Raw genomic sequence first — 22989 nt, 5'->3', positions numbered from 1 at the left:
ATCGGCAATCCCTAGGTGCTGAGGTTTTACCCACAGTGCCACCCACGTCCCATATTTACAAGCAGTTTATTTAGCATACATCAGTACAAAGGAAAAAACATGTCTTCCCCCTTTCGTGTCCAAGAAAGAAGCAGCAAAAGGCAAAAGCTATACCATATAGTTAAAGCTATGGTTTTCCCAGTAGTGATGTATGGAAGTGAGAGCTGGACCATAAAGAAGTTGATCGCTGAAGAATTGATGCTTTTGAATTCTGGTGCTGGAGGAGACTCTTGAGAGTCCCGTGGACTGCAAGAAGATCAAACTGATCCATTCTGAAGGAAATCAGCCCTGAGTGCTCACTGGAAGGACAGATCCTGAAGCTGAGGCTCCAAGACTTTGGCCACCTTGTGAGAAGAAAAGACTCCCTGGAAAAGACCCTGATGTTGGGAAAGATGGAGGGCGCAAGGAGAAGGGGATGACAGAAGACAAGATGGTGGGACAGTGTTCTCGAAGCTACCAGCATGAGTTTGACCAAACTGCGGGAGGCAGTAGAAGACAGGAGGGCCTGGTGTGCTCTGGTCCAGGGGGTCACGAAGAGGCGGACATGACTAAATGACTAAACAACAACAATACACAAATGGAAGTTCCTGGCAAGCTGTGCTGGAATGTAAACAGACATGTGACATACAACAGCTCCACACATATGTTTAGGTGGAACAGAACATCAATATCCTAACAATGCCAAGAGGAAAGTGGCCCTTCCTGTTGCCATCTGCTTTCTGGCCCTGCCAACTTCCTGTCCACCCCTCCCCATCTTCCCATCAGATTTCCACCTGAGGTTTAAATGGCTAGAATACTTTGAAAAGATGCTGTCAGTGGCTCAAATGTGTTCCTTCCAACTTTTCCCATTCTATGTTTCTATGGAACCCTCAGATGGCACAGCTGGGTTTTTCTGTGACTGTTTTTATTCTATCTGTTGGATAGGGTCTCTAAAAGGTAAAGGGACCCCTGACCATTAGGTCCAGTCATGGCTGACTCTGGGGTTATGGCGCTCATCTCGCTTTACTGGCTGAGAGAGCCAGCGTACAGTTTCCGGGTCATGTGGCCAGCATGACTAAGCCGCTTCTGGCGAACCAGAGCAGCGCATGGAAACGCCATTTACCTTCCCGCCGGAGTGGTACCTATTTATCTACTTGCACTTTGATGTGCTTTTGAACTGCTAGGTTGGCAGGAGCTGGGACTGAACAACAGGAGCTCACCCTGTCGCAGGGATTCGAATCGCCGACCTTCTGATTGGCAAGTCCTAGGCTCAGTGGTTTAACACACAGCGCCTCCCATGTCCCGGATAGGATCTCTATCTCCTGCTTAATCACCCATAGCCTCCAAGTGGTTGATACAGAATATAAAATGTTCATTAAAAATACAGATTTATTGAATTTGTATCCCAACTTCCCTCCTCTGCAAGAGCTCCAAGTGTTGCACCTGTGTCAGTGAGTGAGCAGGCCAAACCCAAAGTTTTCCCATTTCTCTAATCTCACTCTCCAGTTAGGCAGTTTCGGTCACTGATGAAACTCAAACAGAAGAATTAAGCCTTTTGCTGTGCTGGCTTGAGGCCCCATGTGATCAGCCTGGCCGCAGGCTTGGAATGGACAAAACTCACTGTGTCATGGAAGTGGCCTGGGGAACTCATTGCAACCAGATGTCATGGTGGACAGAAGCACATGGGGTTTTCTAAGTGTGTTAGATTGTGGCGGAGGATGGTTGGTGTATTAGATGGGTGCTGCACGTGGCAGGCAGGAGGGGAACATCCCATAATCAGAGGCAGCCTCCCTCAGGCTACCCGATGCCAGGGAGGGAGAAAGGACAGTCGCGGACATCTGTCACCTTCTTGTTCTGCTAGTGAGCTTCATGGCTGGGTGGTGATTTGAACCCTGCTCTCCTAGGCCCTGGTCTAACACTCTCAGTGGGTCTCAAACGTTTTTGTGCTACTGCTCTCTTGGTTCCATCAACGCGCCCCCAGTGCCCCCCACCCCACCCTGCCCTACACCATAAAAGCCCCCGGGAGGCGAGATTACCTAGGAGGATGCAAAGAAGCAGGGGGCAGCAGAGGAGGGGATTATGGAGGGCACAAATGAGAATCAGACTTTGAAAATCTGATATTATAGGATTAAGTTCATCAGTTTTCTTTAATTAATTAAACTAAATAGTTTTAGCTGGATTTTGAATAAATGGGCAATTAATTTTTGCTGTTTTGAATTTTATCATGTTATTTCCAGGTGAAAATGTTCCTTTTTAACCAGGTCTTTGGCTGATTAATATTCAGTGGCCTTTTAAAGGTGTTTGTGGGAAGGGAATGTTATTGTTTCCTTTCCTTTTTGTTTTCACTATTTATTTTGTGCTCCCAGCCTGTATTTCTGTCTTGTGAACCACACTGAGATCTTCAGATAAAGGGCAGTGTATAAAATCAATCAATTAATTAATTAATAGGAAAAGAAGTGCGGGAACTCACCAGGAACGCCTCCCTTGTTCTACAGGGTAGGTGGAATTCCAGTGCAGTTAATGCAGTTAAACCGGAGTGAAGAAAGAGGTGATTTCATCTTGCATTCTAGGCGGGGCTGGATTGAGACCTTTTTTAAGAGGCCCCAAACACTTAAAAGATTTTGGTGCCCCCATATATATCTCATTCAAAATATAAACAACAATAAACTGTAAATCTAAACTATACTTTTTGAAATGAAACAAAACCTGCAGTAGGATGGAAAATAATCTTTATTTTTGTATGCTCCCACTTTATTTCTATTTGGGAAAAAAATTCTCCGACTTTTTCTAATTGCAAAGTCTTTGATCAGATCCTCAAACTAATCTTACCTGACACATTTGCTTCTGTACTCAGTCAAGATGAGGCACCCAGCCTGCCTTGTTGCACTCTTGTTCTATTGGGGCTTTAAATATACTTTAACTGAGAAAACGAACACTCAGAGGAGCAACTGGTGACCATTCCTGTCTTGCAGCGGAAAATTTATGGGGTGCCTCCCTTGATGCCCTAAGCACGTGCTTATTTTGCTTAACGGTTAATGCAGCCCTTATGCTTGGACTTTTTTTTGCTGTCTTTTATTGCCTATGGTTGCTTTTAAAATTATTATTATATATTCTCATTTAAACACCTTGTTGTAAGCCGCCCAGGGAATATTAATGGACTGGTGGCTATATAAATTTAAGCAGACAAACAAACAAACAAACATATCCCAATGACGAAATGCGGCGGGGGCGAGTAGCTGCGCGCAGCTGCGCTTCCTTTTGCGCTTGGAGCATCCCGGGCGGCCGATCGCGCAGCGCCCCCTGGCGGGATAACGCGCCGCCCTGCCTGCCTGCCGACTGGTCCTGATGCTGCGTCCGGCGCTGGGCGGGCGGCTGGGCGGGGATGGCTCTGTGTGACCGGCGGGCGCTGCGCCCCTGAAGGCGGACGCGCGCCAGAGACAGGGAGAGAGAGAGACCATGTTCCGCTGCGTCGTGCAGAGCGCCTGCAGCCTGCCCGCCTTGGAGAAGGGCGACAAGCGCAGCGACCCGGTGGCCAGCGTCACCTTCCGAGGTAAGGGCCCCTCCGAGACTCAGCCCAGAGGCAGAGGGTGGGGGGCAGAGGTCTGGACAAGGGGGGGGGGACTCCTCCTCCTCTCTGCCCCACCCCACAGGCTGCTCAAAAAGGGAGCTCTGCCCGGCACTCCTGTTTTGTTGGTTTTGCAGAGGGAGTTTATTCTAATCTGTATCTTTGATTCATGCTTTTGGACTTACTTTTCATAGTGGCAGTCTTCGTATTTATTTCATTGCATTTTATAGCATACCTTGTCTTTTGAGGAGCTCAAGGTGGCCGGCATGGTCCCACCCCCCTCCTCATTTAATCCCCACAACGACCCTTCGAAGCATAGCTGTCAACTTTCCCCCCTTTTAAAGGGAAATTCCCTTATTCCGAATAGGATTCCTCACAAGAAAAGGGAAAAGTTGACAGCTATGCTTCGAAGTAGGGACGCGGGTGGCGCTGTGGGTTAAACCACAGAGCCTAGGACTTGCTGATCAGAAGGCTGGCGGTTCGAATTCCTGCAACGGGGTGAGCTCCCGTTGCTTGGTCGCAGCTCCTGCCAACCTAGCAGTTCGAAAGCACGTCAAAGTGCAAGTAGATCAATAGGTACCGCTCCGGGGGGAAGGTAAACGGCGTTTCCGTGCGCTGCTCTGGTTCGCCAGAAGCGGCTTAGTCATGCTGGCCACATGACCCGCAAGCTGTACACCGGCTCCCTTGGCCAGTAAAGTGAGATAATAATAATAATAATAATAATAATAATAATAATAATAATAATTTGTACCCCGCCCATCTGGCTTGGTTTCCCCAGCCACTCTGGGCGGCTTCCATAGAAACCAAAAAATATCATACATTAAAAACTTCCCTGAACAGAGCTGCCTTCAGATGTCTTCTGAATGTCAGGTAGTTGTTTATCGTTTTGACATCTGAAGGGAGGGCATTCCACAGGGCGGGCGCCACTACCGAAAAGGCCCTCTGCCTGGTTCCCTGTAGCTTTGCTTCTTGCAATGAGGGAACTGCCAGAAGGCCCTCGGCGCTGGACCTCAGCGTCCGGGCAGAACGATGGGGGTGGAGACGCTCCTTCAGGTTTACTGGGCCGAGGCCATTTAGGGCTTTAAAGGTCAACACCAGCACTTTGAATTGTGCTCGGAAACGTACTGGGAGCCAATGTAGGGCTTTTAAGACTGGTGTTATGTGGTCTCGGCGGCTGCTCCCAGTCACCAGTCTAGCTGCCGCATTCTGGATTAGTTGTAGTTTCCGAGTCACCTTCAAAGGTAGCCCCACGTAGAGTGCATTGCAGTAGTCCAAGCGGGAGATAACCAGAGCATGCACCACTCTGGCGAGACAGGGCACAGGCAGAGAGGATCTCACATAGAGCTAGCAGACAGCCACCCTGGACACAGAATTGATCTGCACCTCCATGGACAGCTGTGAGTCCAAAATGACTCCCAGGCTGCGCACCTGGTCCTTCAGGGGCACAGTTACCCTATGAGCGCCGCAACCCCAGAGTCGGTCACGACTGGACCTAATGGTCAGGCGTCCCTTTACCTTTACCTATGTTTCGAAGTAGGCTGAGAGGCAGGGACTGGCTTCCAAGCCACACCTAGTGAGCTTCCTGGCCAAGTGGGGATTTGCTCTCTGGTCTCCTCCCGGGAGAAATGGGAAAGTCTTGGGTTTTCTCTGCCTCCACAGTCGGAGGCAGCGATGCTTCTGAATCTGTTGTTGGAAACCACCGGAGGGGAGAGTTGCTCTTGCGCTCAGATCCTGCTTGCAAGTTTCCCATTGTTACATCTGCTTGGCCCCTGGGAGAACAGGATTCTGGCCTAGATGGGTCCCCTTGGGCCTGATCCAGCCGCGATCTTCTCAAGTTCTTATGTATCTGCCCCTTTGTTCCTTCTGAACTGCTGTCTTCTGATGTGTTTCCACCAACCTATTCCAATTCACGTTTTCGTTTGGTGTGATGTTGTCACGACCCTCTTCTTCCTTATACCTTTGACCAAATAAATAACAGAATGTATTTATTTATTGAATGATTATAGCTAAGGAAAGGACAGAATTAAACAACAACCCAGCAACACCCAGAGACATTTTAAAGCATAAAATCATTGGTGGCTGTCTTACACTGAGTCAGATCATCATTGGTCCATTTAGCTAAGTATTCTCTGCTCTGACTGGCAGCTGCTCTCCAAGGTTTCAGGCAGGGAGCCTTTCTCAGCCCTGCCTGGAGATGCTGCCAGGGATTGAGATGTGGTTATTCTGCATGCAAAGCGGATGTTCTTCCCCTCCTGCCTTTCCCCTCCAGACCACACCAATGAGCATTGTGGGCAGCACCCATCTTACATTTACTGATCACATGAAAACCCAGTTAAAGCAAGAACTCCTTTAAGCCAGACATCCACAGAGTTTCTGGGAACCTGCAGGGAACTAGATATCTGCATCCAGCAAAGATTTATATGGGCATACCTATATTCCAGGGAGTGATCTCATAGCAGAATTGTGGACTTGGAAGAGACCATGAGGGTCATCTAGTCCAACCCCCTGCAATGCAGGTATCTTTTGCCCAATGTGGGGCTTGAACCCACTGTCCCGAGATTCAGAGTCTCGTGCTCTACCAGCTGAGCTAGGTCTCAACCTGATATCAAGTTGAGAGGTTCAGCATGTTGATTGTTCCCTGGGAACAGAGGTGCAATTTGACATTTCACTCGTGTGGGGCAATGGTGGAAGTGGCATGAGGTATGGAGATGTGTGTAACCTCAGATAAAACTGTAGACAAGACGCCCTCCAAACTCTCCACCCGGCTGAAAATAAGGGCCCCCTTCTAAGCTTGGAATAGTTCTATTTTCATGCCAGGGATTCCTGCCAGTGCCCCACCCTGTTGAGACCTCCAATTCTGCTCTCCCTTCTGTCTGTTGCTGCATAGCTGGCCCTGCACTTATTCCAAAGCACAGAGTTTCTCAGAGACCTGAGGTCCAGAATTGCAGGTGAGGTGACTGAAACCTGGAGATGGGTCAGCGACTCACGCTTAGCAACATTTGAGCCATGCATTATTCCCTTTATATTATTTTAAAATTATTTTTTTCAGACGTTTTCACAATCACCTCAAATCAAATAATTACATTACATTACATTACATTACATTACATTACATTACATTACATTATTTCATCTGTTGACTTCCCACCCTCATCTCCGCAGTGTTTTTACTCCTGGATTATATCTTTATCTATTACAAAAAAGTTTCTCTGCTGCAATCATTTTGTCATTTTTCTTCTTCTGCTTTTATCTCAAATCCTGCCTGCGATTTCATTTGGCTGTAATGCTTTTTAAAAATGAAAGCCCTCCATTTTTCTTTGAAAAATTCATCATTCTGAGCTCTTAATTTCGCTGTCAGCTTTGCCATTTCTGCCTAGTCCATTACTTTCAAAAGCCACTTCCCCTTCATTGCAACCTCCTCCTCTTTCCATTTCTGAGCATATAATATTCTAGCTGCTGTTCTCACAAACATAAATAGTTTGGGCATCTTCTTTGGAACACCTGCCCCTATTATACCTACAAGCTTCTGGTTTTGGGGTAATATCCCATTTAAACCTTTTCTTCCTTTCATTATATATCAAGCCAGGCGTTATTCCTCAATGGGGGGCCAGCAGGATTTCCTGGGCCTGGTGTATTGTGTGTGTTATTTCAGGTCCAGATTCCTGCCTTGCAGGGGGGTGGACTAGATGACCTCTGGGGGGATCCCTTCCAACTCTATGACTCTACGATTCTATGAAGTCACAGTCCAAATTGCCTTGCTGAAGGCTGGTTTGGCTTCCCATTTTGGTACGTTGGCTCATGTTGCCAGCTGAGCTCCCGTGTCCTGCAAGGAACAATTTTATTTTTTTGTATATAATTTTTAAATTAAACTTTATGTTTTACAATTTAAAGTACTCGTTTTTTACATCCTTAAAATACCCATGACTTCCCTTCTTCTCTTCCCATGGTTCATTTTACGTATCATCAATCCCTGCATATTTTACAGAAACTATACCATTCAGCATTCCCTTATTACATCCATCAAAACTTGTTTACACTGTTGAATTTCTCTTGATGCTGCCATCGCTGCAAGGAACAATTTTAAACCTGCACGTGTGTCACGGGGGGGAAATTAGCATTTGCAAATGAGCGGTGGCCTTTTTCTCCCCACAAGAGGCGGCAACTTTGGGCGTTCTCTGCCCTCCTGCACTTCCTTGGGAACAAATATCATCTGCAAACACAGCTCCATTCTTTCCTTCCTCCTTCCCATTCTGAGCCATGCCTTTTTCAAATGCTGCTCCGTCTGAGTCTGCTGAGTGACCATATATAGCAGTTTTTGGCTCTGCACGGGGAGAGCCGCAGAGCTATGCCAGGCAGACCTTCCTGCAGACCTTTGGCAATAGCAGCTCCTCCTATTGTTCTGTCTCTCAAGAGTCTTCCTTTTCCTTTTACCATTCTGTGGCAAAACTGAGCACAGAGAGAGTCCCTTTCTGCCCTGCCAAATGGTTTTCTTAGCCTTCCAAGCCCTTTTTCCTCTGCTTTGGAGTCTAGATCCTCCTTCCGGTTTTGGACATCTCTGTTTAGACGATCGAACACGTGATGCGCTCCAAAGATAGATTATAAAAGCAACAAGCGGATGAGGCAGAATTGTTTTCGTCTCCTAGGACAGGCGGCCTCTGTGCCAGGGGAATGTCGCTAGGTGGTTAGAGCAGCCTTACAGATGTTTGGGTCTCCATCTCCCATCATTCACAACCATTGGATGAGCTGACTGAGGATGTTGGAGGCTGCAGCCCAATAGTAGCTAGGACAGCAAAGTCAGAGAACTCTGGCTGGGCAAGTCTTGCATTTTTGGAGGGGGAAATAGGTGGCCCATATCTTAAAAATGAAACCAAGCAAATGGATAAATGATGCCAAGCAGGGCCTGAATCGGGGCCTCTGGTCTGGGCTTTTTACAGGCTTTGACACGAAGGAGTCAAGCGCACATCTGTATGAGGAAAGGTGACCTGAGGAAAGGTGACCTGGTGTCAGGGCCAGCCCAAGGCATATTGCTGCCAGAGGAGAAACAGCTGATGTTCCCCCCTAGTGAAGCTCTCCCCATTATCTCCTTATTTTAGACTCTGCACACATATACAGAGAGAGAGAGAGACAGAGAGGAGAGAAAGAAAGAAAGAAAGAAAGAAAGAAAGAGAGAGAGAGAAAGAGAGAGAGAGAGAGAGAGAGAGAGAGAGAGAAAGAAAGAAAGAAAGAAAGAAAGAAAGAAGAGAAAAAGAGAGAGAAAAAGAGAGAGAGAGACAGACAGACGGACAGGAGAGAAAGAAAGAGAGAGAAAGAGAGAGAGAGAGAGAAGAGAAAGAGAAAAAAGATAGAAAGAAAGAGAAAGAAAGAAAGAAAAAAAGAGAGAAAGAAAGAGAGAGAGAGAAGAGAGAGAGAGAGAGAGAGAGAAAGAAAGAAAGAAAGAAAGAAAGAGAGGGAAGAGAAAAAGAAAGAAAGAAAAAGAAAGAGAGAGAGAGAAGAAAGAGAGAGAGAGAGAGAGAGATATTAATAAAGCTGGATGGATCAAACATCAACTATCTGTACAACTATAATGAATTAACTTGTTTCTGAAATGGCGAAATTAACTGCCAAATTAAGAGGGCATAATGATGAAGTGTTTAAGGAGGATTACCTCTCAAATTATAACCCATATATTAAGTCGTCTGCAGGATTTGAAATATAAGACACAGATTATTGACAGAATTAACGATAGCGGGGTTTAGAAAATTAAAACATATGTGCTGTAAAACAGCTAATAAAAAGGAGTAAAAAAGAAACATCTGGAAAGGAGGGGCTGGAAGTCCAGAAGAAACTTTGCATGTTTTTGTTTTTTAATTGTATATGATAATAAATGTTTTGGAATATTTTTGGAGATAAAAATGATATGGAAAAAACAAATTGATTGCTTTCCCTGTTCTCTTGTAAGCGCCAACATCTTCCTCTTAAATTGGGCAGGTGGATAAACAGAGCACTGACGCCTGGATCTATGCAATCTGGGACAGCTGTGTGCAGGATCTTCAGCCACACTGGCTGCCAGGGATCTTGTTGCTGTTACTCCTTCCAGAATTGCAATTGTCTACTCTGATGGGGACAGACAGATGGGTGGCTTTAGACCTGCCGTCCAGAGGAGATGGCTGGACCGAAGGCTTTCTGTGTTTTAGAGAGAATGAGTGTGGATGTGCTTGTGTGTGTGAGAAAGACCTCAAAGAAACCTGTTTTGCACCCAGGCTTGTTCCGTTGCTGATGCCATTGTGCTTGTCATTTGCCTTTTCTGCCCATGCCCAGCCTTGGAACTGCAGCCCTGATCCTGCTGCACCCCTTCCCCTATCTTGCCTACTGCCCACTACCCTGGCACCCAGTAGCAGGGTGCCAGCTGGAGTCTCTTTGGGCAGGAGTTGGCCATCTGCACCAACCTCTGGCCAAGGATTCAGAGGCAGCTCTTTCCGCCCAAGATAATTTTAAACTTGGGATGCAATAGTTTGAACTCAGGTTCTTGTGCACACCTCCTGCTGCTGCTGATCTCTGCCCCTTCTCTGACTGGGCTGTGAATTGTTAATGCGGAAACACCTGTTCAGACCATTGTGCAAAATGTGCTGCTACTGGGGCCGTTTCTTACCTTTCTGCTGTCTTTCCTAGGGGTGAAGAAGAGAACCAAGGTGATCAAGAACAACGTCAACCCCGTGTGGAACGAGGTGAGTCAGCCGCCCCTCTGCCTGAGTCTCTGATGGGTATGACCCTGTGCTTAATTTCAGCAGAGACGGCTGTGGGTCAGTCCCAGCATCACGTTCCCACTGTCAGGGATCAGCTCTGGAAGATGCTCTGTGCCTGCACTTCCACCGCACTGAGTTGTTGAATGATCTCTTTAAATTTAAATTCATTATTGTTCCACAAGATGTGTATTTCTTTTAAGGCCAGAGCAAATAACGTGACCTAGTTTTAAAGCTGTGAAGCAGTACAGCAGGTGCTGTTAAGTTATGTTAAGTAAGCTGTTGGGTATAGAATATAAAGAGCAGCACCTAGCTCTCTCAGTACCCTAGTGCAGTGTTTCCCAACCATGGGCCTCCAGCTGTTTTTGAACTACAATTCCCATCATCCCTGACCACTGGTCTTGCTATCTAGGGATGATGGGAGTTGTAGTCCAAAAACAGCTGGAGGCCCAAGGTTGGGAAACACTGCCCTAGTGGATGGGTCATGCTTATTGATATATTGTAAAAGGAGTTTTTGTTTTTGTTATTATAACCTTGCAAAAATTACCGTATTTTTCGCCCTATAGGACACACTTTTCCCCCTCCAAAAATGAAGGGGAAATGTGTGTGCGTCCTATGGGGCGAATGCAGGCTTTCGCTGAAGCCTGGAGAGCCCCACTGCCAGCCCCGCAAACTCGGGGGACAGCGGCAGGGGCGCAGCACGCCTTTCCCGCTGTCCCCTGACTTGGTTAGAAGGCTGGCGGGGGGAGAAGCCTGCTCCTCCCCGTCGCCAGCCCCGCAAACTGGGGGACACCGGAAGGCGCAGTGCGCCTTTCCCGCTGTCCCCCGACTTGGTTAGAAGGCTGGCGGGGGGAGAAGCCTGCTCCTCCCCGTCGCCAGCCCCGCAAACTTGGGGACAGCGGGAGGCGCAGCGCACCTTTCCCGCTGTCCCCCGACTTGGTTAGAAGGCTGGCGGAGGGCTTCCCCCTCCTCCAGCCCCGCAAGCTCCCAGAGCCATGCCAAAGCTGCACGCAGCTTCAGCATCGCTCTGGGTCCTGTTCTGGGGGCCCCGCGCCTGGGGGAGGGGAAAATAAATTCCCCCCCTTTATTTTCCCCCCCCCCCAAATCTAGGTGCGTCCTATGGGCTGGTGCGTCCTATAGGGGCGAAAAATACGGTATTTTGCATTCCTTGTAATGTGTGGTCTCCCCAGCACGCCTTCTGCAGTGCAACTAATCTGCAAATAGCCAACATGAGTAACTAGATCAGTTGGATCTCCCGGCAAGTTGAGAGGGAGGATTGGGACCCCCGCCCTCAGTCCCTGACCTGCTTCCCTCCTCTCCTCTTAGGGCTTTGAGTGGGACCTGAAAGGGATTCCATTAGATCAGAATGCGGAGCTCCACGTCGTCGTCAAAGACCATGAGAAGATGGGCAGAAACAGGTAGGAGATCTCCACAAAATCTTCAGAGCAGCTGGCCAACTTTGGCTCGCGGCCGGTCCTACCGTTGGGAGATGCGAGGCAGTGGGACGTCTTGCCATTTGCAAATTCCCCCAACGAGGGGTGCTCAAAAGTTGGAACGTGACTTGCGAATTCAAAAGACCTTTTGCTTAAATGGATAATAAATTAGCTTTGCTTGGGAAGCAAAGTGTGCGTGAAATAAAGTTCTCCGTGAATTTGGCTAACCCTCTTGTGAAGCCGTCGGCTCATCTAGTCTAGCATCCTGTCCTCACATTGGCCAAGCAGATGAGAACATAAGAGCTCAGTCGGTAGACTCTTGATCTCTGGGCTGTGGGTTCAAGCCCTGCAATGGGCAACAGGGGCTGGACCAGATGACCCTCATGGTCCCTTCCAACTCTACAACTCTGTAACTTAATGCAGAATAATAATAATAATAATTAATTAATAAATAATTTATTTCTATCCCACCCTCCCCAGCCGAAGCTGGGCTCAGAGCGGCTGCCAACAGTAAAAGTAACACAGTTTACATAAAATTACAATCTATTACCGTATTTTTCGCTCTATAAGATGCACCAGACCATAAGACACCCCTAGTTTTTGGAGGAGGAAAACAAGAAAAAATATATTCTGAATCCCAGACGCCAGAACAGCAAGAAGCATCGCTGCGCAGTGATCCCTCTTGCTGTTCTGGCTTCTGGGATAGCTGTGCAGCCTGCATTCACTCCATAAGACGCACACACATCTCCCCTTACTTTTTAGGAGGGAAAAAGTGAGTCTTATAGAGCGAAAAATACAGTAATTGAAATACATTCTAAAATTATTTCATCCTAAAATAAATTCAGAATCATATTAATGGCAACCATTGGTCTATAGCTCTATGAGGATTGCAGAAGGAGAGAGGGGGTCAGACTGTGCCTTGGCCAAAGGCCTGGTGGAACAGCTCCGTCTTGCAGGCTCCCTGCAGAAAGATGTCAAGTCCCGCAGGGCCCTGGTCTCTTGTGACAGAGCGTTCCACCAAGTCGGGGCCAGTGCTGAAAAGGCCCTGGCCCTAGTTGAGGCCAGCCTAACCTCCCTGTGGCCCAGGATCTCCAAGATGTTTTTATTTGAAGACCGTAAGGTCCTCCGTGGGACATACCAGGAGAGGCGGTCCCGTAGGTACAAGGGTCCTAGGCTGGATCAGGCCAATGAACTGTGCTGGATCAGGCCAATGGTCCCTTTAGGCCAGCATTCTGGTCCCCCAGTGGCCAAGTGGGTGCCCCAAAGCGAAACCCACAAGCTGGATTCAAGCACAAGAGGAACACTCTCCCCTCCTGTGGTTCCAACAACTGGGATTCAGAAACATTTCTGCCTCTGATTGTGGAGCAGAGCCTTCTTGGCTAGGGGTCCATGGGAATGGAGCTGGCTGCTGCAGGCGTTGGAGCACCCATCCTGTGTCAGTTTGCATTTCTTAGTGCAAAAAGTATTGCTCTGATGTGGAGAGATCTTTCCTATTCTACTTAATTCAAGAGGGTTCTGGAAGCAGCTCCGTGTGAAAGAAGCAGGCAGAAGATTCTGATGTTTGGGTTATTTCTTCAGAGAAGCTGAATGCAGCTGGCTTAAAATGGTTCTGTTATCGCTTCTGTTAAGGTCATGCGGACTATAAAAGGAGGGCCAGAAGGTGCCTGGGCTTCACTCTCTCTTTGTGTGTCTCTCTTCCTTCTGGTGTGGTGTTCTGTATATAGTGTTAAGGTTTTAGTCTTATAAGTTATTGTAAGTTTGAGTTAAGTCTGCTGCAAACTGCAATTCTTATGGACAGTGCCAGTCCTGAATGTATGGGATTTGTGAACATTATGCTCATTTGCCTTCAGTAGCAGCAAAGCTCTGCTGGATGACATATTCATTGCCTCTGGTCTATTTTTGGGGAATCCCGCAACACGTTTAAGTTTTTACTCGGCTAACTATACATTGGGAGTTTTGTTCTGGATCAATATTGAGCAGAATTCCTTGCTCTTTCGGGGCATGCAAACTGCTTGCCACCTACTCTCTGCCTGAGGAGAAGTTTAGGCATTCTTCACACAGGGAAACGCCTGGCCTCTCCGTGGCTCCGCGAGTTCCTAGCATTGGCAGGGAAGGAGGTGGCTGAAAGGACTCTTTATGCTGCTGAGTGACATGGAAAGAATTATCGGAAAGGGAGAGAAAGTCACAGAGCCACATCTTAGGGGCACCAAGGGCCTTCTCAACATTCAGCAGGTCACACGGTCAATCCTTGGCTTCTCCCTGCTGCCCCAAACCCCCAAAAGGCACAGCTAGTCTGTGAGCTTGGTAGACCCTGTGGTCACCCTGTGGCCCTAAACCAAGGCGTCTGTTGAAGAGAGCTACCCAAATCCATGTTCCTCACCTGATAAGGCAGCCTAAATGTACTATGGAAGTTCAGCATGGTGGTGACATTGAATGTGGCTGGAGAGTTGCACCCCATCTTAGGCACTGATGTTGTTGTTTAGTCGTTTAGTCGTGTCCAACTCTTCATGACCCCCTGGACCAGAGCATGCCAGGCCCTCCTGTCTTCCACTGCCTCCCGCAGTTTGGTCAAACTCATGCTGGTTGCTTCAAGAACACTGTCCCACCATCTGGTCCTCTGTCATCCCCTTCTCCTTGTGCCCTCCATCTTTCCCAACATCAGGGTCTTGTCCAGGGAGTCTTCTCTTCTCATGAGGTGGCCAAAGTCTTGGAGCCTCAGCTTCAGGATCTGTCCTTCCAGTGAGCACTCAGGGCTGATTTCCTTCAGAATAGAGAGGTTTGATCTTCTTGAAGTCCATGGGACTCTCAAGAGGCACTGATACACCTGGTCGATTGTGCCAAATTTTACACATACCCTCCAACGTTTCTCCAGTGAAAACAGGGGCGCTCCATTCCATAAGGATAATTTTCCAATTTATACCCCACACGTCTTACTGGGCTGCCCCAGCCACTCTGGGCAGCTTCCAACATATATAAAAACAGAATAATACATTAAACATTTTTAAAAGTTCCCTTTACAGGATGGTTCGGGGGTCAGGTAACTCCATACCCTCCAACATTTCTCTGATGAAAATAGGGACATCCTAAGGAAAAGTGGGACATTCTGGGTTCAGATCAGAAACCGGGGCGGCTTTTCTAAAGCAGGGACGTCCCTGGAAAATAGGAACACTTGGAAGGTCTGTTCTTCACTTGCACAGGTGCTTATAACAGGCTTTTCCTGCTTTCAGCTTCACTTTCTTTCTAAGAGAAAGTTCCCAAGGTTCTGATGCAGTTGATGGGAACAGTGTGACCTTGCGCCGAGTTTGCATCTGCCAGGGGATCCTGTGGATCCAAGCGCTTGATCAGGAACCACTATGAGGAGCAGGGAATGGTGTTTGGCTGGACTTTGCTTTTTCCTGGCTGAGGGACAGGATGGTTCCCTTTGGCTAAGTTCTGACCAACGTCCCAGTTGAGGATAGATGCAGGGTAGAATCGGAAGCCTCTGCCTCTTGTTTGTCTGAAGTGGCCAAGGCTCTTGTCCCAGGGGGATATCCAGCCTCAATTTCCAACTGAGGCAGAGCAGAGCCATTGTGGATCAGAGTCTCTCCTCTGCGAATTTGTCTAGTCTCTTTTCAAGCCATCCAGGTTGGTAGCCAGCCTTGCCTCCTGTGGGAGAGAGTTCCAAAGTCTAACCCTGCAAGAAAGAAAACTGGACATTAGTTGTTGTGTCTGGAAGGAGTCGTTAGTTGCTCGGGTCATTCCAGGAAACTTAGCACCTGATTCAATTTACTCTTTCTCTGTCTGTCTGTCTGTCTGTCCATCTGTCTGTTTAATCCTCAACGGCATAAGAGCAACAGTGCGTCTGACAAGGGACTCAGCTGCATTCATCAAAAACAGTGTTTGGAATGCGTTATAAACAGGCAACACCAAATGGTGCTGGAGAGTAAAAAAAAAATTCTTTGCGATTTCCCATAGCATCCCCCCCTTTTGTTATAATGATTTAATTTCTGACTTATTTATAGCATTTCCCCCCGTGTGTAGATCCACCCGAGCTGACCTCTGGGGGGTGGAAAAGGGACTTTCAGAGAATTACGTTTGTGTGTACAAGGTGTTCTCTGGACAAAAACAAATGGGAATGCCAACGTTGTGATGAACATGGTATTGTTGACAGTCCCAGCAAGATGTTCTGCTACCAGTTTTAGAACTAGACTCTTAAACGTGTATAGAGTAACTTCCCACTTTGCAAGCTCAGCCAGGCTCGACCTTGCTAGAGATTATTGTGGACTTTAGGAAATGTAAATTGAATATTCAGCCACTCATTATTGAGGGGAAGTGCATGGAACAGATCTTGGTGTTGCGATTTCTGGGAATGGAGTTGAGAGATGACCTAAGCTGGGGAGAAAACAGTAAATACCTGATGAAGAGAGCAAAGCAGAGGTTATATTTTCTGAGAATCCTCCAGAAAAACAATATCTCAAAGGACCTGTTGATGGCATTTTACCACTGTACTGTGGAGAGTGTATTAACTTATAGGTCTGTGTGTGTGGTTTGGGAGCTGCACGGTCAGGGGAAAAACAATGCTGTCCAGGGTTGTAAAGACTGCGGAGAGACTATTTGGGTGCACTCTTCCCACCTTGGATCAAATCTACGCTTCCAGGTGCCATAAGAAAGCTGCAGAGATAGCGCAGGATAGTGCGCACCCCGGAAATGATCTCTTTCAGCTTCTGCCTTCTGGATTACAGGGTTATAAAGACTAGGACTAGCCGCCTGAGAAACAGTTTCTATCCACATGCGATTTTGGTTTTAAACACAGTGTAAGGTAGTCTCTGTGGGAGTATATTGCATTTAATTATGGGGTATTTTAAGGGGGCTAACCAGGCTGGGATAGCAGGCTTGTTGGTTTTTGAATGTCTGATGCAGATTTTTTCAATTTCGTTGTTCTGTATGGGAAAATGACAATAAAGATTATCGTATCGTATCTTTGGGGGAAGGAGCTTCTGGGAAGATGGTGGCAGAGGTCAGGGGTGGCTCCTTGCATGATCTCTGAGCCTCATCAAGTGGCTGGTCCCTGTTGCTTTTGTGGCAAGGGAGCCAGAAGTCTTCTTGCAAAGGAAGAGCCATCCGGGAAGGTTCGTCTCCTCAAAGAGTTCCTGAAGTGCTGAACAGGCGCACCCATAAAAGGTGTTCTTGTTGCACCATAGAGAGAATCTGAGCCGGCCACAAGAGTTCAGTGTGTCAGCTCTGAGAAAGCAGCCCCTGCTAGGCGGGTGGGAAGGGAAGAAGAGAAGAGGACTGTTTAAGAATAGCCCTGTCGAAAGAGGATATCCAGGAATAGCAAGGATGATTCAGGGCAAGAGAATCCGGAGACCTCAAGTCTGGCTGTGTGCCCGAGGTCGGGGGGGGGGGGAATGATCGGAGGGATGTCTTTCCTTCGTCGAATATTGGAATGGTAGAGTTGGAAGGGATCGCCAAAGGTCATCTAGCTCAACCCCCTCCAACGCAGGAACGGCAGCTGAGCAATTCCCGCAAAGCAGGAACCAAAGCCATTGGAAGGGGACAAGACTGCAAGATGCACACAGGGCTATTGGGACCAAAAAAGAGACGGGCAAAAAATAGATGTTCCTTCAAAAAGATGAAATTGAGTTCGTTAAATCCTAATTGAAGCGCACAGATCTCTTTGCATTAGCAAAGCCGGCTAGTAAATGCTAGTGTGGTTCTTGCCAAGGTAGAATAAGAGATTCGTGGAATTGTAGAATTGGAAGGGGCCCCCAAAGGTCATCTGTCCCAACCCCACGCCATGCAGGAACCAGAGCTAAAGAATCCCCGGCAGAGAGTTCTCCAGCTCCTGTTTAAAAACATCCAAGGATGGAGAGGCTGGCCCCCTTCTGAGGGAGTCCATCCCACTGTCAACTAGGGCTGGATGATATCTGGTTTTCAACATCACGATATATCACCAGCTAAATATCACAATATCTCGATATATCACGATATATATCTGTGGTGGCAGAGGGCCTTGATGAGGCTCCCTGCGGCTGTGAAGGGCCTTAAAGTGTAAGGAAGCGGTAGGGGTAATAAAAAATATTAAATAAACTTCCACATAATATATTTAATATATTCTCAACTAATTTAAGACTCGTCAGGTTGAATCTGCTTCCCATCTCTGAGGTCTAAGTGGAATCTGTGCATGCCAAAGCCCCACTGAGTTCAACTCAACGGACTTCTACTTTTCTGGGAGTAAGCCTCATTGAATTCAGTAGGGCTTGCTTGTGAGTAGACACGCATTTGCTTGCACTGCTTACCTCCCCATCATTCTCACATAGTACCCCACCTCCCATTTCAGCATAAGGCAGCCAGCTAAATCTTCTCCCCTCCATTCCCCCCCCAAGCCCTCATCCCACCAATCTTTCGCTTTTAATCAAAGGGAGGGAGGACAAAAAAGAAAGCAAAAAGATCGTCTCCTTTAAATAATAATAATGATAATAATGATAATAATAATAATAAACATTCTATCCCTTTTAATATGGATGAAAGCTATTTACAGGGAACCAACCATGTAAACACCACAAGAAAATAAAAATAAAAACTCTTCCAGGCACTCCTGTCTTCCACTGCCTCCTGCAGTTTGGTCAAACTCATGCTGGTAGCTTCGAGAAAAACCATCCCACCATCTCGTCCTCTGTCGTCCCCTTCTCCCCTCCATATTTCCCAACATCAGGGTCTTTTCCAGGGAGTCTTCTCTTCTCATGAGCTGGCCAAAGTCTTGGAGCCTCAGCTTCACGATCTGTCCTTCCAGTGAGCACTCAGGGCTGATTTCCTTCAGAATGGAGAGGTTGGATCTTCTTGCAGTCCATGGGACTCTCAAGAGTCTCCTCCAGCACCAGAATTCAAAAGCAGCAATTCTTCAGCGATCAGCCTTCTTTATGGTCCAGCTCTCACTTCCATACATCACTATTGAGAAAACCATAGTTTTAACTATACGGACCTTTGTTGGCAAGGTGATGTCTCTGCTTTTTAAGATGCTGTCTAGGTTTGTCATTGCTTTTCTCCCAAGAAGCAGGCGTCTTTTAATTTCGTGACTGCTGTCACCATCTGCAGTGATCATGGAGCCCAAGAAAGTAAAATCTCTCACTGCCTCCATTTCTTCCCCTTCAATTTGCCAAGAGGTGATGGGACCAGTGGCCATGATCTTCGTTTTTTTGATGTTGAGCTTCAGACCATTTTTTGCGCTCTCCTCTTTCACCCTCATTAAAAGGTTCTTTATTTCATTACCGGTATTCAATGATATGGCGATTTACTGCACAGCCCTCCTGTTGAGCGGCTCCTAATGTCAGTCAGATCTTCTTAATGCTCAAAATTGGAAAGACCTCTAGAGGAGAAGCGGCCGGGGGCATTTTTGCCCCCATGCCAACATCAGATTAGCTGGATATTTTGTCTTCTTTTATAACCATTCCAGGGTTACATGCAGCAGTGGGGAAGCAGGCAGGGTGCTGTAGCAGTTTGGGCATCAGACTTGGACCAGGGAGAGACCAGGGATCGAATTCCACCACTCAGCTGTGAAACTCACAGGCTGGGACCTTGGGGACCACCCACAGCCCCTCTCTCTTTTTTTGAAAAAAAATTATTAACAATTTCAACATATCAAAATATCAAAACATCTCATATTCATTATTTCCCCCCTTCCCCCACCTCCCCATCAAGCCCTCCCTCCCCCCCCAAGACATCCCTCAGCTCCTCTGATTTTTCAACATATATTATTCTCTGCATACTGTAAAATTGTATAAATTCTTATATTATCTATCTTCTATATTAACAATCAATAAATTTGTGTCTGTTTATTCAAAACCTGCCAAGGAGTCCAATTCATTTTGTTGTCTTTTTAAGTAATTTGTAAAGAGTCCCCATTCTTCTTTGAAGTCACAGTTGTCCTTATCTCTCAGTTTATATGTTAGTTTAGCCAGCTCTGCATAGTTCACCAATTTCTCTTGCCACTGTTCTTTTGTCGGGGTTTCCTCATTCTTCCATCCTTGTGTTATCAAGACTCTTGCTGCTGTTGTTGCATACATAAATAGATTCTTTATTTTCCTTGGCAGGTCTTGCCCTACAATCCCTAACAGTTTTTTTTAACAAATGTCATTTTAAACATTTTCTTCAATTCATTATATATCATTTCCCAAAAATTTTAATTTCTCTACATTCCCACCACAAACCAGCCACTGCCTCTCAGCCTGACCTCCCTCTCAGGGTTGTTATGGGGATTAATTGGGGGCAGGGAGAACCATGTTTGCCACCTTGTGCTCCTTCGAGCTGTTCAAGAGCGAAACAGCCTCCCTCAGAAGGGGGAAGCCTGCAAGGTTTTAAAACAGAGGCTGGAGAGCTATCTGCCGGGGATTCTTCAGCTGTGGTTCCTGCAGGGCACGGGGTTGGGCCAGATGACCTTTGGGGTTCCCTTCCCATCCTACAGCTCTACGATTCTGCAAGCTTTTGCATGTGCTGCTGTATTAAATACACCACAGTTCTCTCTTTCGTCCAGCCAACCCCACTGCTGCTGGGCTCTCAGGCCCCCCAAATGAGAAAGCTAGTCCCACTTTCCTAACAGGACTTCCTTGCGAGGATTCTCCCCTCCCTATAATCTGAGCAGAGGGTGAATTGCTATTGTATTTTCCCTGATAGGGGACACCACCCAAGATAAGTCTGGAACTGCCCTCTGACGCCTTGGCGCCAGGGTGCTCCTTGCCAGCTTTCTTCATCCTGTTTTCATATGCTAGTTATGCACCCTCAAAAGTCCAGAAGAAATCTGAGGGTTCTGTCCACCGCTTCAGAAACTGCATTTATTTATATCCCAGTTCCAAGGAGCTCCAGGTAGTGTCCAGGGCAGCTGTCTACTAGCTCTATCTGGTACGCAGGATGAGACCCTCCCTGCCCGCGGACTGTCTCACCAGAGTGGTGCATGCTCTGGTTATCTCCCGCTTGGACTACTGCAATGCGCTCTATGTGGGGCTACCTTTGAAGGTGACCCGGAAACTGCAATTAATCCAGAATGCGACAGCTAGACTGGTGACTGGGAGCGGCTGCCGAGACCACTTAACACCGGTCCTGAAAGACCTACACTGGCTCCCAGTACATTTCCGAGCACAATTCAAAGTGTTGGTGCTGACCTTGAAAGCCCTAAACAGCCTCGGCCCAGTAGACCTGAAGAAGTGTCTCCACCCCAGATACCAGGGTCCAGCGCCGAGGGCCTTCTGGTGGTTCCCTCATTGCGAGAAGTGAAGTTACAGGGAACCAGGCAGAGGGCCTTCTCAGTAGTGGCACCCTCCCCGTGGAATGCCCTCCCATCAGATGTCAAGGAAATAAACAACTATCTGACATTTAGAAGACATCTGAAGGTAGCCCTGTTTAGGGAAGTTTTTAATGTTTGGTGGTTTATTCTGTTTTTAGTGTTCTGTTGGGAGCCGCCCAGAGTGGCTGGGAAACCCAGCCAGATGGGTCGGGTGTAAATAATAAATTATTATTATTAACATATATGAGGTTCTCTCCCTGTTCATTGAAACCCCACAACCACCCTGTGAGGCAGATCAAGCAGAGAGATAGGGACTGGCCCAAGGCTATACCCAGTGAACTCCATGGCTGAGCGGGGGATTCAAACCCTGTACTCAGGGGTCCTAGTCTGGCACTTTGACCGGTTCTTCTCCAGTTCATTTAATCCAGGGTTTCTCAAACTGGGATCTCCAGCTGTTTGGGGACTACACCTCCCATCATCCCTGACCGCTGGCCTTGATAGCTAGGGATGATGGGAGTTGTAGTCCCCAAACAGCTGGAGACCCCAGTTTGAGAAACCCTGATTTAATCCCCCTCAAAAAGGAAAGCGAGTCTTGACCAAGCAACTGGAGGCAGGTGGGGCAATGCTGGGCCTCTGGACGTTCTTCCGTTTTTGGTGCAGCCACAAAGAAGGCCCTTGTCTTCCACGGGGAAAATCTCCAGCATCTGAGCATGGACAAAGTGTAGGAGCACCGAAGGATGTTCCCTCTCATGCATGCACCGACTCTCGCTTCTGGATACCCAGATCTTGCCCAAAGGTTTTTCTGAAGCTCTTCTGTTGTGTCCTCTGAAACTCGAGTCAGCCGGGCTTCCCCTTGGCTCACCTCGCCTGAAGTTGAGCTGCGTCATGATTCATTTTGCGTCAGAAGCTGAAGGAGCAGGAAGGGGATTTCTACGGAAAAAAGCCCCTCTCTCCTGCGGAGACAATGTGCGGAAGTGGAGAGGGAGACATTGGAGCAGACTCTCCAAGATGGGGATTTTACGGCCCTGGGCATGTTTTGCCAAGAAGGTGTTGGGAAGGCTATTTGCTCCTTCCTATTTTTAAATTGGGTCCAGCTCCGCCCGCCGCTTGTCAGTCTCCAGCCAGTGCAGCTCTGTTTCCTTAGCAAGGTCTCCACCTCTCCAGGGAACTTCAAGACAGGATGGTTAACTTATCTGGTTTTCCTTTTGGCGCTTAGCATTGTGTCTCAAAGTGGCGCAACAGATGTTCAGCCTGAAAACAGGGATCGGTCCAAAGGGTTTATGGGATTAAGGCTGCCTGCAGTCCTCTTAAAGACCCTTTGCAGAACCTCAGTCCCCTTGAACTTGGAGGGACTTGCTTCTGGGGAAACAGAATCCTTGAACTGTAGAGTTGGAAGGGACCCTGAGGGTCATCTAGTCCAACCCCCTGCAAGGCAGGAATATGCAGCTGTCCCATATGGGGGATCGAACCTGAAACCTTGGCATTATCAGCATCATGCACTAACCAACAGTATGCTTAGTATCTTTTTTGTGAACCGTCCTGAGACCTCCGGGTATAGGGTGATATATAAATAATAATAATAATAATAATAATAATAATAATAATAATAATAATAATATCAAATAGATGACTAAAGAGGATGCAGCATGATGGCAGAGTGAACTCCCTTCCCAGTCCATCATCCTTTGCGTTGTGTGTTCATTATGATTCATAATGATAGCTCTGCGGGTTCGAGCCCCACGTTGGGTAAAAAATTCCTGCACTGCAGGGAGTTGGACTAGAATGACTCTTGTGGTCCCTTCCAACTCTACAATTCTATAAAGGAGCATTGGAACAGTTAAACACTGTTCTGCTTTCCAGATTGATTGTTTTGGCATGGACATATGTCTTCATTTGCAGTCTCCTTCCTTGGAGGTTTTTAGGGAGAGGCTGTCTGTCATGGATGCTTTAGTTGAGATTCCTGTCAGAAAGTAATTCCTGATTGTCAGGTGTGCGTGC

At 47.4% G+C, this 22989-nt stretch overlaps 1 protein-coding gene and 1 long non-coding RNA gene across 10 annotated transcripts in view; one reads left to right on the top strand and one right to left on the bottom strand.

Annotated features, from left to right (window-relative positions):
- Window positions 1-22989, bottom strand: part of LOC310686051 — a 424340-nt gene that overhangs the window by 155314 nt on the left and 246037 nt on the right. The window lies entirely within an intron of this gene.
- DYSF (dysferlin) overlaps window positions 1-22989 on the top strand; it is a 195327-nt gene that overhangs the window by 10545 nt on the left and 161793 nt on the right. For 4 of the 9 annotated variants that reach the window (XM_083520415.1, XM_083520413.1, XM_083520411.1 and 1 more), the window contains exons 2-3: window positions 10232-10287; window positions 11629-11720. In XM_083520415.1, the coding sequence (XP_083376541.1) occupies window positions 10232-10287; window positions 11629-11720 (148 nt within the window). Of the gene's footprint in view, window positions 1-3379; window positions 3569-10231; window positions 10288-11628; window positions 11721-22989 lie in introns of those variants that run through there. The other 5 variants (XM_083520410.1, XM_083520417.1, XM_083520416.1 and 2 more) reach the window with 4 other exon arrangements.

This window comes from Podarcis liolepis, assembly GCF_965112155.1.
Source record: "Podarcis liolepis genome assembly, chromosome: 9".
Lineage (NCBI taxonomy): Eukaryota > Metazoa > Chordata > Lepidosauria > Squamata > Lacertidae > Podarcis > Podarcis liolepis.
Note: the sequence above shows the minus strand (reverse complement) of the source record. Positions and strands in the feature narration are given on the sequence as shown.